Source organism: Branchiostoma belcheri, unplaced genomic scaffold, assembly GCF_001625305.1.
Source record: "Branchiostoma belcheri isolate BF01 breed outbred unplaced genomic scaffold, Haploidv18h27 scaffold500, whole genome shotgun sequence".
NCBI classification, from domain to species: Eukaryota; Metazoa; Chordata; class Leptocardii; order Amphioxiformes; family Branchiostomatidae; genus Branchiostoma; species Branchiostoma belcheri.
Window position 1 is genome coordinate 26944 of NW_017804133.1, and position 13240 is coordinate 40183.

At 43.9% G+C, this 13240-nt stretch overlaps 2 protein-coding genes across 2 annotated transcripts; both read left to right on the top strand.

The window, feature by feature from the left end:
* The first annotated feature begins 4150 nt into the window (after positions 1–4150).
* Positions 4151–7530, top strand: LOC109480403 (cysteine-rich motor neuron 1 protein-like). Its single transcript, XM_019782597.1, has 5 exons — positions 4151–4470; positions 5087–5245; positions 5692–6042; positions 6550–6693; positions 7230–7530. Exons 1-5 carry the CDS (start codon positions 4263–4265, stop codon positions 7463–7465), a joined length of 1098 nt encoding a protein of 365 aa, XP_019638156.1. The 5' UTR covers positions 4151–4262; the 3' UTR covers positions 7466–7530.
* A 264-nt stretch (positions 7531–7794) lies between these two features.
* On the top strand, positions 7795–12909 carry LOC109480404 (kielin/chordin-like protein). The gene is made up of 6 exons (XM_019782598.1): positions 7795–8033; positions 8229–8360; positions 10831–10959; positions 11520–11816; positions 12196–12327; positions 12585–12909. The coding sequence occupies exons 1-6, from the start codon at positions 7865–7867 to the stop codon at positions 12773–12775; spliced, it is 1050 nt and encodes a 349-aa protein (XP_019638157.1). The 5' UTR covers positions 7795–7864; the 3' UTR covers positions 12776–12909.
* The last annotated feature ends 331 nt before the right edge of the window (positions 12910–13240 follow it).

Sequence of the window (13240 nt, forward strand, 5' to 3'; positions counted from 1 at the left end):
GCCAGAAAGTGTGCATTGTGTTATTCATACAGGCGTAAAGAATCATTACAGTATTCAAGGTCACCCAAGGATACGACAGTAGCTTCGCTACATGTTACATACCCACCAAAAATTATAGCGGACATGTACTGTCCAGGAAACTGATTGTATAGAAAAGTGTTGTTTTTTATCTGTTGCGAAGCACTCAGGCAGAAGGGCTTGTTTTGCCGCTTTGTTGTAAATGACCGCGGGTGACCCCGAAATGGAACGCGGGTTCGATTCGAATCGCCGAGATCGAACACGATCGAACACAGTTCGGGTTCTATGAAATGTGGGAACTTTGCAGCCCAGATTTTTACCACCGTGGATCTGCTGTGTCTTTGGCATCGCTGCGCAACCAGGTGAGTAAATGCAACAATAATGTATTTTTTTAATAAACGGACTTCCAGTTTTTTCTACGAAGAAAGCGTTTGCTTGTTTTGTTTCAGTAAGCTAGTGTGGTTGTGCAGATCCCGATGACTTGGCGTCATACATATGTTTACCCTACATTTATGATGATTCGGACTGATCCGAAATGAACACTTAGATGTGAGAAACACTGCACGAAAATCAAAATATCCGGTCGTTTCCGAGCCTGTACATGTCCTGTGAAACTTGGCGTGTCCGCGTGTGTCCCAATGTGTGCAGGACATATCGGCCACGGTGTGTGCGGATCTGTAAAACCCCCGGACACGGCCGGACAACTGGTAATGGACATATCACATTATTACGTCACAGTTTGTTTACCTGTTCTAAAGAACATTCTAGAACTATCAATTAAAGAATAAAGATCATTTCAAAGTTTTCAAGTATGTTTGATTTTTGTTTCGTTTATACCGTGGCCGACAAGAACAGAATTTTACACCGCAACTTTTGGTGTTTTACACCGCAACTTTTGGTGTTTTACACTGCAACTTTTGGTGTTTTACACTGCAACTTTTGCTGTGTTTTACACTGCAACTTTTGCTGTGTTTTACACTGCAACTTTTGCTGTGTTTTACACTGCAACTTTTGCTGTTTTACACTGCAACTTTTGGTGTTTTACACTGCAACTTTTGCTGTGTGGAAAACTTACACCCCTCCCCTTTTATAATGGACGGTCCCCCTGTCAGGTCAAAGGTGACAAAGATGGCGGCGGCCTGAGAGTCACAGTGTCGTGCTGTGACTGAGTGTGAGACATCAACAGAATGGGTTCTTAAGAAATTGATCAAGCTGTGAATAAATTGATGATTTATAATTCTGTCTGTTCTTCTTTGTGTTTTAACTTTACTATACTTACACAACACTGTATTGCCTCCATGATGACAGTTTATAAATTAGTGATTGACTAATTAACATTGATTAGATGTCTTATTAACTATAAATATTGTATACAATATTATTCTACATTTGTATACGAGCGATCGCTGTTTTTGTTTACATTATACGCATGCAAATTATTTGAAGACATATGCAAATTCTTGGTAGGCAAATCAGCCAACTGGTACCCACTTTTTGCCTACGGTGACGTCATGGCGATCGCTCGTATTGTTCCCCTAATGATCGATAACTTACCTGAGTCAAGAGTCAACACTTCATAATTGAAAATAAGTCTTCATAGTACCAAGTGGTGCCACATTTGACTCCCATAGGCCCCAATATTTACTCATCAAATTATTAGCGACCTTGCGAGTCCGAATTCTCTAGCTAGAAAATGTCACGTGACTCAAAGGTACCGTGGCCGACAAGAACAAAATTTTACACCGCAACTTTTGGTGTTTACACCGCAACTTTTGGTGTTTTACACCGCAACTTTTGGTGTTTTACACTGCAACTTTTGGTGTTTTACACTGCAACTTTTGCTGTGTTTTATACTGCAACTTTTGCTGTGTGGAAAACTTACACCCCTCCCCTTTTATAATGGACGGTCCCCCTGTCAGGTCAAAGGTGACAAAGATGGCGGCGGCAAGTCACAAGCTGACGTCTAGGGACATTAAAATGAAGAAAAACGATGTCCATACCCAATAATAATGAACTAACCTGCAGAAAATTTATGTCATTGCTGTTGATGTCTGGAGCTGGATATCTGACGTCCTTGATAAATTTGTTGTGACGCATGGCAGCAAAAAGCAACATAATTTGTAATCACTGGACCTGGTCGAAACATTTTTAAATTTATCCCGATCTATAGGCCAAAGCTAGAAAAACCTTTAGAAAAAAACTAACGTCACAACGTAGCCAAGCTTTTCCTCTAAAAAACTTATGCACGAAAAGGATAACTCAGTCGACGTAGTTTGCATGCCATCGTTGTCACCTTTGACCTGACAGGGGGACCGTCCATTATAAAAGGGGAGGGGTGTAAGTTTTCCACACAGCAAAAGTTGCAGTGTAAAACACAGCAAACGTTGCAGTGTAAAACACAGCAAAAGTTGCAGTGTAAAACACCAAAAGTTGCAGTGTAAAACACAGCAAAAGTTGCAGTGTAAAACACAGCAAAAGTTGCAGTGTAAAACACCCAAAGTTGCAGTGTAAAACACCCAAAGTTGCAGTGTAAAACACCAAAAGTTGCGGTGTAAAACACCCAAAGTTGCGGTGTAAAACACCAAAAGTTGCGGTGTAAAATTTTGTTCTTGTCGGCCACGGTACGTACGTTTCGAATTCCAGCAGGTGCTGCACGAGTTGCCCAAACGGTGAGCATTCTTATGACATCATGCCTACATGCATGAGCATTCAATTAGCAAACTGTCATTTGTGTAAAAAAGAAGGAAGATATGACTCGATGAAATGAGCATTAGAAATCTATGTTTTAAGGTAAGAGTCAGGTTTATGCACCTGGGACAGCCTCCTTCGCAGACTTGTGAGGTGGCGGTGTTATTTTTTTCTGGGATCGACGCAAGTTTAACTGTTATGCCGCAGAGCGAGTTTGCCGGGGAGAGAGTCTGTCACGTTGGGCGGTGAAAATCTCTCTTCCCGGGAAACTCCCTCCGCGGCAAAACCGTCCCTCCGCGGCACTCCCCGAAAAACAAACTTAACGCCGCGCCGCCGCCCCACAAGTCTGCGAAAGACGCTGCACCTGGGATAGTATGTGCGCCAAACGTTCCTAATTCTGCCTGAAAATCTGCGCCTCTAGGTCCGAACTGTAACGCGATGGGGACGGTGATTCCAGCGGGTATGGACGTGCAGGTGAACGGCTACACCTGCCGCTGTCTCCACGACACAGCATTTCCACCCCCGCACGGCAAGCGGTCTGCCCTGGCTGGGAGAGGTTCCGCCGCCTATGGCTGTGAACCATTCCTGCAGGCTGTCTGCTCCCCGCCACCCACAACTACTCTTTCGACTGTGACTACGGTACTAGTGACAGTTCTATACGAGAATATAGTGCATGTGTATATGCAAGGCCAATATCAGCACTACATGTACATGCCTGGTCTTCACCCACCTGTTGATATCATGACGATACAACCGACGACCGGATATATTCATCTTATCTCTGTGTAAACTACGTGCTAATCATGTTTTACTAACTTCCTGAATATTTACTTATCTTATAGCGCGCTACCAGCCGTTCAACTCCTTTATCTTGCGATTGGGTCACATCATATCACAAGATAACCACAGTGTGCAAATCTAATACTCTCCAAGCAGAGGTTGGTGGGGGAAGATCGTCACCGTTTTATATATGCCTCGTTTTTTTTTTGTCGACAAAAAAAAACGAGGCATATATAAAACGGTGACGATCTTCCCCCACCAACCTCTGCTTGGAGAGTACAAATCTAATAGTTATGTTTACCGAGCGAAAACGTATTGTTTTTGCTCTGTTTTCTCTTCTTGATCTCCAAACCAATACGGTCACTGACCTGAACCAGGCGTCTATCACCATGGTAACTAGTGTTGGGTTACATCATGTTGCAATTATATAGCAGGAGGGATTTAGACTCCTGTGTTTATCCTATGAATGTGTTTGAGTAAAAATGAACAGGGCAGACTATATGGAGTAGAACCTATATAACCTTCGCATATAGGTTCTACCTATATGCGAAGGTAAACATTATGCATTTGCCTTGCAAATGTTACCTGTCTAGTTTGCTCAATATCCACTGCTTCACTATTTGTGACGTCGCTTCCCTTCATATTTACCTCTGTCTGATAACGTGTTCACCATCTGGTAAGTCTCACATGCCAAAACACAGAGGCGAATATATAGGTTTGGCAGTCTGGACACTTTTCAGTTCTACGAGTCACCGTTGAAATAAAACTGTGACAGTATGGTCCGTGTGTTGTTCCTACTGTCCGCAGTGCTGGCCGTTCCTGGCGTGCTGGCCATGGTACAGCGTCAAGACGCAAAGTCTACTTCGCCGCGCCCGACCACAACACCCATGACCACGACTCCAGAGCCAACCACTACTACCCCGAGCGGCTGTATGGGCCAGGACGGACAGTTCCACGCACCAGGTTCTTCTTACCACCCTACAGGTATGCGTCAGGATGGTATGACTGGTAACGTTAGCTAGACTCTATACATGTAGCTATCGACCCTCTGAAGACACTTACCATTTCATCTATAGTTACTATGAGCAGCCACGTCTAGTGTCTTTTGTGTTGTACAGAGAAAATTATGACCGATGTGCATTTTTGCATGTAAGGGGCTCAGTGGAACAGAATGTGGTTAATACACATGGCACGTACTCAAGTTGACAAAGAAGAAAATGCTGTTGAGCTGGAACTGAGCCATGGTCGTAACTACCACATTTTGTTTTATCTGAAAAGATTCTGCCGTACACTCTCGGACCTTAAACTTCTTGGATGACTGCCGATTGACCATAAGACCATGGCAGAAGGCCAGAAAAAATTATTGTGAAAAACATGTTGTTGTACCACATGCAAGGTCTTAGTGGTCTGGTGTGATATTACACCTAGGAGATTGACCTGGCAGGACTCTGGATAGTACGAATGAAAAAAAAAATACATGGAGATTTAAAACAAGGGCAGAAAATGGCAATGGAAAATGTTCCACATGTTGCCACATCACATTTTAATGGTACTACAGCTCCGTCATTCCCGACCCATATGCTACCTTCTTCCACCACAGGGGACAAGTGTTACACCTGTCATTGTGACTTTGGCTTCGTCAACTGGTTCGACTGGTCCAGTACTGTCAGCGAAAACTGTCACTACACCGACTGCGCATGTCCACCATGCGTGGATGACGTCATTCCTCCCGACCAGTGCTGTCCAACTTGCCCTAACGGTGAGCGGACGTTTGTCAATAAAATAAAATTTGTTTTGACAAGGAGGACTAGGAGTAGACAGTCACCATATTGTTTCTTGTTTAGAGATAAGAATAAGATATAACAAGCTGACAATGACATGTAACCTGGGCTCTTGATATGTAAGACAGAATATTCATATTTAATATAATACTAGTAGTTGGTTGGTAGCATTTTATGACAACATCCTTAAATCTATCATGAAAGTTCATCTCTGTTGGTAATCATGTATAAAGTTAAAATATACCCAGTGTTGACGTCACACTTCAAAGAAGCCGCATGACAAGCCTAACTACTGGGTCAGTCTACTGAGGAAGACCAGAGTGACTGGTCGAAAGCTCTATAGGTGAGAGAACCTTTTGTGTTGGATCAAAAGTTTTAACTTTAAACATCCTTAAATATGCTGGTGAATTTTTGTCCCCACTAGGTCACAACTGTAACGCGATGGGTACGGTGATCCCGGCCGGTAGAGATGTCCAGGTGAACGGCTACACCTGCCGCTGTCCCGACACCTCCGGGTTTCCGTTCGGTCGTCGAAAGCGGTCCACCGTCGATCGGAGGGGGCTTCGGTACTTTTCGCCGGTCTTCGGCGACTGTACCCGATTCCTGGAGGCCACCTGCTATCGTCCGACGACAGTTCCTCCTACAACAACAGTACCAACTACAGTACCAACAACTACAACCCCGACAACAACAGAACCAATCACAACCATACCGCCTAGCATATGCGTTACAGACAACGGAGTCTACAACCCAGGCCAAACCTGGCATCCAAACGGTGGGTATACGTAGCTGCTGTGCTAAAATGTGCATGTCTCCATTTGTTCTAGACACAATATATAGCGCTGTAACGTTAGATGTATGAAAAGGATAGGGGTGGTGGAGGAATATCTATCTGTAAACAACAACCAATACGAACTATATCAGGCTTCGGGAGGCGGATGGAAGAGTAGAAATCGGCCAAATAGAGAGATAGTATGCCAGGGGAGTTGGTCTGCTGGGGAGAACAGTTTGCCGCACCAGGCAGACCAACTCCCCTGGCATGCTATCTCTCTCTATATATATATTTGGCCGATTTCTACCCTGTCCAACCGCCTCCCGAAGCCTGGTAGAGGCTAGCCGCGGCGACTGTTGTAGGGCTTCTCTAGCTTGCAGTCTTTTACGTTAGGGCTAATGTAAAAGACTGCAAGCAAGTCGCCGCGGCTAGGTAGAGGCTAAATGAGAACTGCAGTAGACTTTCTCTGTTGAACAGCGTACTACAATGTATACTTTCCATAACCAACAGGAGACCCGTGCCACACGTGCACGTGTGAGTTCAACTCGTGGCAGAGTACGGCTCAGGAGATGTGTTATTATGCCGACTGCGCATGCCCATCGTGCGTTGATGAGGTCATTGACCCTGGTCAGTGCTGTCCAAGGTGTCCGAACGGTGAGTACATGTACATGTGGCATCTTCTGTCCTTGCCGAGCCTTCCTTCTATATCATTGCTTCGTTGTAACTCGGGTTCCCTCAAGATGTTTTATTCGATCAAAAGATAACATGTGTAAAGCATTCTTCCACAATTTCCGAAAATAATTGTTAGAGAACATAGGACATTGGATTTTTTTTACACAACCAGTAATGTCACTCACTTGCTTACGCTTCAATGCCTATCAACCACAATAATAAATCGGGATGAGGGGGGTTACAAACCTACCCACGTTTGGGATTGCATTCTCGCCGCAAAAGCGCCACCTACATAGAGCGGCGAGAAGCAGTTCTCCAGTCAGAAGCTCGGATCAAGTACACTATACACTAGTATACAGTATAATGTCCTTGCTCTGAGGAAGATGTTTGTCTGTTAGGCACCAGAACGTAAATATAACCAGGTGAGAGACTTTACTGATGGTGTAAAATTTTCAAAAAGATACGAAATCCGACGGTTTCGTAAGTTCCTAATCCTGCCGGCAAATTTTCCCCACCAGGTGACAACTGTAACGCGATGGGTACGGTGATCCCGGCCGGTAGAGATGTCCAGGTGAACGGCCAGACCTGCCGCTGTCCTAGCACCTCGGACTATCCGTTCGGCCGTCGCAAGCGGTCAGTTCGGAGGGGACTTCGGTACTTCTCGCCGATCTTCGGCGACTGTGACCAGTACTTGGAGGCCACCTGCGATCGTCCGACGACAGTTCCGTCAACCACAACAGTACGGCAACTCTGACAGGTTTTGGCAGGCATTACAACCATCCCGACTCCTACAACCAGACGTAACAGATGGATTTGGAAAATAAAGTGATTTCCGAAAAACAAGATTTCGTTCGTCTACAATTTTTTGTCTGCTATTACTGAAAGGTGCTCAGCGCTTCTTAGAATTCGTAATTTTTTTTGCATTCCAACAATAAAGTATGTCGTAGTAAAGTGATATCGTTGAAAAATGCTTTATATATGCTGCACTGATGAGGTCATTTCGTTCTTTCCAAGGCCATTACCATTTAAGATATGTTATCAAATAGCACATCCGTCATCTGTTTAGTTTCACACGAAGGCGAATAGGATTGGCAGCTTGTGCACTTCTATAGCAACCCCAGTCTGTACCTAGGTTTGGGCAAAGTGTGACAGAATGGCACTTGCTCATGTCTTGATCCTAATTTTTACGGTACTCACCGTTCCTGATACGTTTGCCACGGTGCAACGTGCTCGCCAGGCTGACACCAGCGATCCATGGACATGGCTAACAATTACTACAACTATATCACCTTGCCCGTACGGCCCTACCTTTAACCCTACAGGTAAGAAGGAATAGGTCTCAATATTTTCACGCAACGAAACGTAGGAATTCGTCAGGTTTTAGACCATGAAAGTGCTTCTTCTACACCTTGCACTTGTTCTTGGTTTTGCGTTAATTGACACGCGACCATTATCAATGATAATAATAAAATTATTAATATTAGTATTACAATGTATTTTCCTTACTGCTACGACAGCGGAGGGTTGTTACGAGTGCACGTGTGGCAGTACCGGTTATGAGAACTGCCGGTGCATATGTGGGTGTGACTGCGCACCATGTGTCGATGCCGCGTACATTACCAGCAGGTGCTGCACGACTTGCCCATACGGTGAGCATTCTTATGACGTACGTATGTCTACATGCATGAGCAAACTGTGATTTGTATAAAAATAAGGACTCGACAAAATATGACTCGATGACGAAATGAGCATTAGAAATCTATATTTTATGGTAAGAGTTGGGTTTATGATACCATATTCACCTCCTTCGCAGACGTGTGAGGCGACGGTGGTATTTTTTTCTGGGATCGACGCAAGTTATGCCACAGATAGAGAGAGTTTGCCGGGGAGAGAAATCTCTCTTTCCGGGAACCTCCCTCGGCAGCAAAAACGTCCCTCCGCGGCATCATGAACTCGGGTCACTCCCCAAAAAAAATCTCAACGCCGCCGCCCCACAAGTCTGCAAAGGAGGCTACACCTGGGTTAGTATGTACACGATAGACGTGAAAATCTGCGTCCCTAGGTCCGAATTGTAACGCGATGGGGACGGTGATTCCGGCGGGTATGGACGTGGAGGTGAACGGCTACACCTGCCGATGTACCCACGACTCTTTCTTTTCACCCTCGTACGGCAAGCGGTCTGCCCTGGCTGGGAGAGGCTCCCCCGCATATTGTGAACCATTCCTGCAGGCTGTCTGCTCCCCGATACCGGCCACAACTACTCGTCCCACTACGGTACTAGTGACAGTTCTATACGAGAATATAGTGCATGTGTATATGCAAGACTTTAGCAGTTTGTAATCTAATGTGGAAAGGTTTGCATTATACTACTACATGTGCACCTACAATTTAATTAGTAATTACCTACACCTAGACACAGACAGGCGATTAGCAAGCTGCCATTTGTATCTAATATAGTTATAGAGAGTTAGTCAATATTATAGGTTTATAGTATTAAAATGAGAAAATAATGGTGCAGCGTGCCAGCGTGACAAGTTCCTAATTCTGTCCCTAGGTGCGACCTGTGACGTTAACGCGATGGAGACGGTGATTCCGGCGGGTACGGACGTGCAGGTGGATGGTATGGCAAGCGGTCTGCCCTGGCTGGGAGAGGTTCCGCCACCTATTGATGTGAACCATACCTACAGGCTGTTTGTCAGCCCATCATAACAGGATGATAAATAAAAGCGGACCAAAACCCTGACTCTACGAATTACATATTGTCTCCAGCGTTTAGAGACTTAGTTTTGCCTACGTTGTTTCCTTAATGAATCAATGACTGATAAAATAAAAAAAATAGTTTAGATTTTGAAAAGTTTAAAAAGCTAGAAGCCCTGAAAAACACAAAATTGAAAAGGTACTTGTCAATGAATGAATAACCCCATTGGTCATTCTAAATGTGTAGATGGCAACAGGACTGACATTGTTTATCCTTGGTCACTGCCATGGTATGAACTCACAGCTACTTAAAATACTAACCTCAGCGGAAATTTGGTCATGTCCATGTCTTACCCAGCTTCCCGTGTTTATCTAACATTATCTACAGGCATATCCGCACCGCCAAATTGGCTACTGGTTCAGAGATAAGGACGTTGTCAAGTTTACTTTGAAAACTGCTTCACTGCCGTTCTTCCCTTTGTTTATATAATGACATTCTCCAATAGTATGTTCTTCATCTGCTTAGTTTCACATGATGAACGCGAAGACAAATAAAGTTTCAAACATATATTTAGTAGACACCACACATCTCCTTAGTTCTAATTCTCTTGCACATGTTGGAACTCATATATATATATCGGCATACATACCAGTATGACCCGTGTGTTTATCCTCTTGTTTCTGGCACTGACCGTACCTGGTGTGTTCACCATGGTGCTGCCAGACCATCACGAGGCTAAAACCTGGTTGACCATGACAGCGACGATATTGCCGCCATCCACAACTACTGGGTTTGAGCCAATCACAACTGCATGGAGGCCTCCAACGACTATAGTTACCTTTTGTGTCGGTCCTTACGATGGACAGTGGTACCCGCCAGGTTCTGTCATTCATTCAGGTATGAATCAGGAAAGGCATGGATTGTTTTGAGATCATGGATAATGCTTACAATAAAGACAAGAAAAGACAGTTCACGCATGCAACTATTAATCCAAAACCTCCTAGATGCATGCAAGACCCTTGTGTGTGTTTTGGTTCATGTTTCCAAATTCTGAACAATCACATCATCAATATGTTTACACAAAAAATGCTGTTACTGTGTGTCTGATACATTACTGAGCCATACTTTGTCCAGTTTTATGCCTTTAGACTAACATAATATCACCTTTCAGGCCAGATATACACTTACAGCAGAATGTTTATTAGGGGGGCCAGCTATGTGTCAATTAGATATAGCCCTATGTTTCAATCAGTCTAAAAATCCAGTACATATTGTGTTATCTAATTGGGTGCGCAATCATAGTGGGAGACTCTGAAGAAGCTGTTATCACTTAACAGAAGACCATCATTTTCACACCTCTGCATCATATTTTTTTTACTCTGTCCGTAATGTGCAATAGTAGTTTTTGTTTCATCACATAGGTCCCTGCTCTGATTGTTACTGTGATGATGAAGGTCAGGCGCAATGTATGACTATTAGTGCCTGTGCCTGCCCGCCATGTGTGGATGAAGTTGTTTATCCCAACGACTGTTGCCCAAGTTGCCCGAACGGTAAGTAGCTTTGAGCTAATTAACGAAAGATACAACTAATATTTGCAGTTAGGCCACACCAATTTAATTTCTTGGTTAACGAATTCGCCTTCTTCATTTTTTCTGGTTTGCAAAAAAAAAATAATAATTCAGAATCAACTGCAAAATGCTCATATTTTGCCCTGAACAGTTCTTTTCTTTCAATGCAGTGGTATCATTAAAACTTCAAAATTCATTGTTTAAATTTTGAACCAGCCTGGTGTGTTGAGTTCATGGCTCCTATCGTACCATTTTGGGCCATAATAGGATGCCTACACCTGTTCTTTTTTTCTGAAGAAAAATCTGTTAACCAAGAAATCAAATTGGTGTGGCCTTACAGTGAGGAAAAGGCTGTTTTACATGTAGGAGAGTTTTTTTTTTCTACTGGCTCTATGGATGAGAACAGATGGTTAGCAAATTCTTGCTTACATCCCAAACTGACCATAGAATGAACCATGCAGAATCTTAACATTGAGAATATTAGACTTATATGTACACTTTCGGAGAACTAGAAGTATTCTGTGGCAAATGTTCATCACTAGGTGAAAACTGTTACGCAATGGGGACCATCATCCCAGCCGGTACAGATGTCCAGGTGAACGGCTACACCTGCCGCTGTCCTGACCCCTCCGGGTTTCTGTTTGGCCGTCATGAGCGGTCAGTTCGGAAGGCACTTGGGTACGATTGGCCCGATGGTGGCTGTAACCAATTGGAGGCTACCTGCACCATGACGACATTGCCGCCATCCACAACTACAACTATGCCTGAAACGACAGTTGCCGGTTGTATCAGCTCGTACGATGGACAGTGGTACCCGCCAGGTTCTGGCATGCCTTCAGGTATGAATCAGGATGGACATGGGGTGCTTTTGGGATATGGATAATGCTTTCAACAACAAGACAAGAAAAACCACATCATGCATGCAACTATTAAACCTCCTAGATGCATGTTAGACCCTTGTGTTCATTTTGGTCCATGTTTTCGAATTCCGAACATCATCAATATCTGTACATCAAAAAGTTTGCTATACTGTTACTGTATGTGTCATACATTACTGAGCCAATCAGTCTAAAGATCCATTACATGTTTTGTCATCTAATTGGGTACACAATCATGATCAATCACAGTGGGAGACTCTGGAGAAGCTGTTATCACACATCTGCATATTTCTTTCTAGTCCGCCCATAATGTGCACTTAGTAGTTTTTGTTTCCTCCAGGCAGCCCCTGCTCTGATTGTTACTGTGATGATGAAGGTCAGCCACTATGTATGACTATTAGTGCCTGTGCCTGCCCGCCATGTGTGGATGAAGTTGTTTATCCCAACGACTGTTGCCCAAGTTGCCCGAACGGTAAGCAGCTTTGTGCTAATAAACAAAATATACAGTCAACTAATATTTGCAGTTACAGTGAGGAAAAGGCTGTTTTACATGTAGGAGAGATTTTTTTCTACTGGCTCTATAGATGAGAACAGATGGTTCAAAAATTCTTGCTTACATCCCAAACTGACCATAAAATAACCATGCAGAATCTTAAAATTGAGAATATTAGACTTATATGTACACTTTCGGAGAACTAGAAGTATTCTGTGGCAAATGTTCATCACTAGGTGAAAACTGTTATGCCATGGGGACCATCATCCCGGCCGGTAGAGATGTCCAGGTGAACGGCTACACCTGCCGCTGTCCTGACCCGTCCGGGTTTCTGTTCGGCCGTCATGAGCGGTCAGTTCGGAAGGCACTTCGGCACGATTGGCCTGATGGTGGCTGTAACCAATTGGAGGCTACCTGCACCCAATAATCATAATTATAAGAGCAAACTGGAGGTCTCTACAAGGGCGTTTATCATCCTTAGCAGCTGGACACAGTCTGAGAGGCTCTCCCCATCACAACCATCCCAACTCTAGTAACCGAATGGAATAAGTTGGATTTGAAATAAAGCGATGGCATGGTTAAATCTTAAACTATTACTTTCATTTCTTTTATCGTTGGCTCTGCTGCTATTGAGCCCTATTTTTGTGATGAAAAGGTATAAAATAGCAAGCTATAAATGAAGTTACATGCAAACTCGTTAATAGACATTATCAATAAAAATCCTTAAGTACTGTATGGCAAGCGGTTGTGAACTCGACATCTTCAAATTGCTACTGAGATAAGGAAATGTCTAGCCTGTGCAACCCAAGCTCTGGGGGTTCCCTAGATAGTCCGCCACCCAAGAGTGGGGGACCAACTAGCTAGCCAGTGAAAAGCGAGGTTCTGTCAGGTT

What these genes read in the sequence shown, in the direction of transcription:
- LOC109480403 (XM_019782597.1), top strand. Translation starts at nt 4,263, where the DNA reads ATGGTCCGTGTGTTGTTCCTACTGTCCGCAGTGCTGGCCGTTCCTGGC. An exon ending in TTCTTCTTACCACCCTACAG is followed by an intron (nt 4,471 to 5,086) that starts GTATGCGTCAGG and finishes CTTCCACCACAG; the next exon opens with GGGACAAGTGTTACACCTGT. An exon ending in CCAAACCTGGCATCCAAACG is followed by an intron (nt 6,043 to 6,549) that starts GTGGGTATACGT and finishes CATAACCAACAG; the next exon opens with GAGACCCGTGCCACACGTGC.
- LOC109480404 (XM_019782598.1), top strand. Translation starts at nt 7,865, where the DNA reads ATGGCACTTGCTCATGTCTTGATCCTAATTTTTACGGTACTCACCGTT. An exon ending in CCCTACCTTTAACCCTACAG is followed by an intron (nt 8,034 to 8,228) that starts GTAAGAAGGAAT and finishes CTGCTACGACAG; the next exon opens with CGGAGGGTTGTTACGAGTGC. An exon ending in CTGCACGACTTGCCCATACG is followed by an intron (nt 8,361 to 10,830) that starts GTGAGCATTCTT and finishes TTCATCACATAG; the next exon opens with GTCCCTGCTCTGATTGTTAC.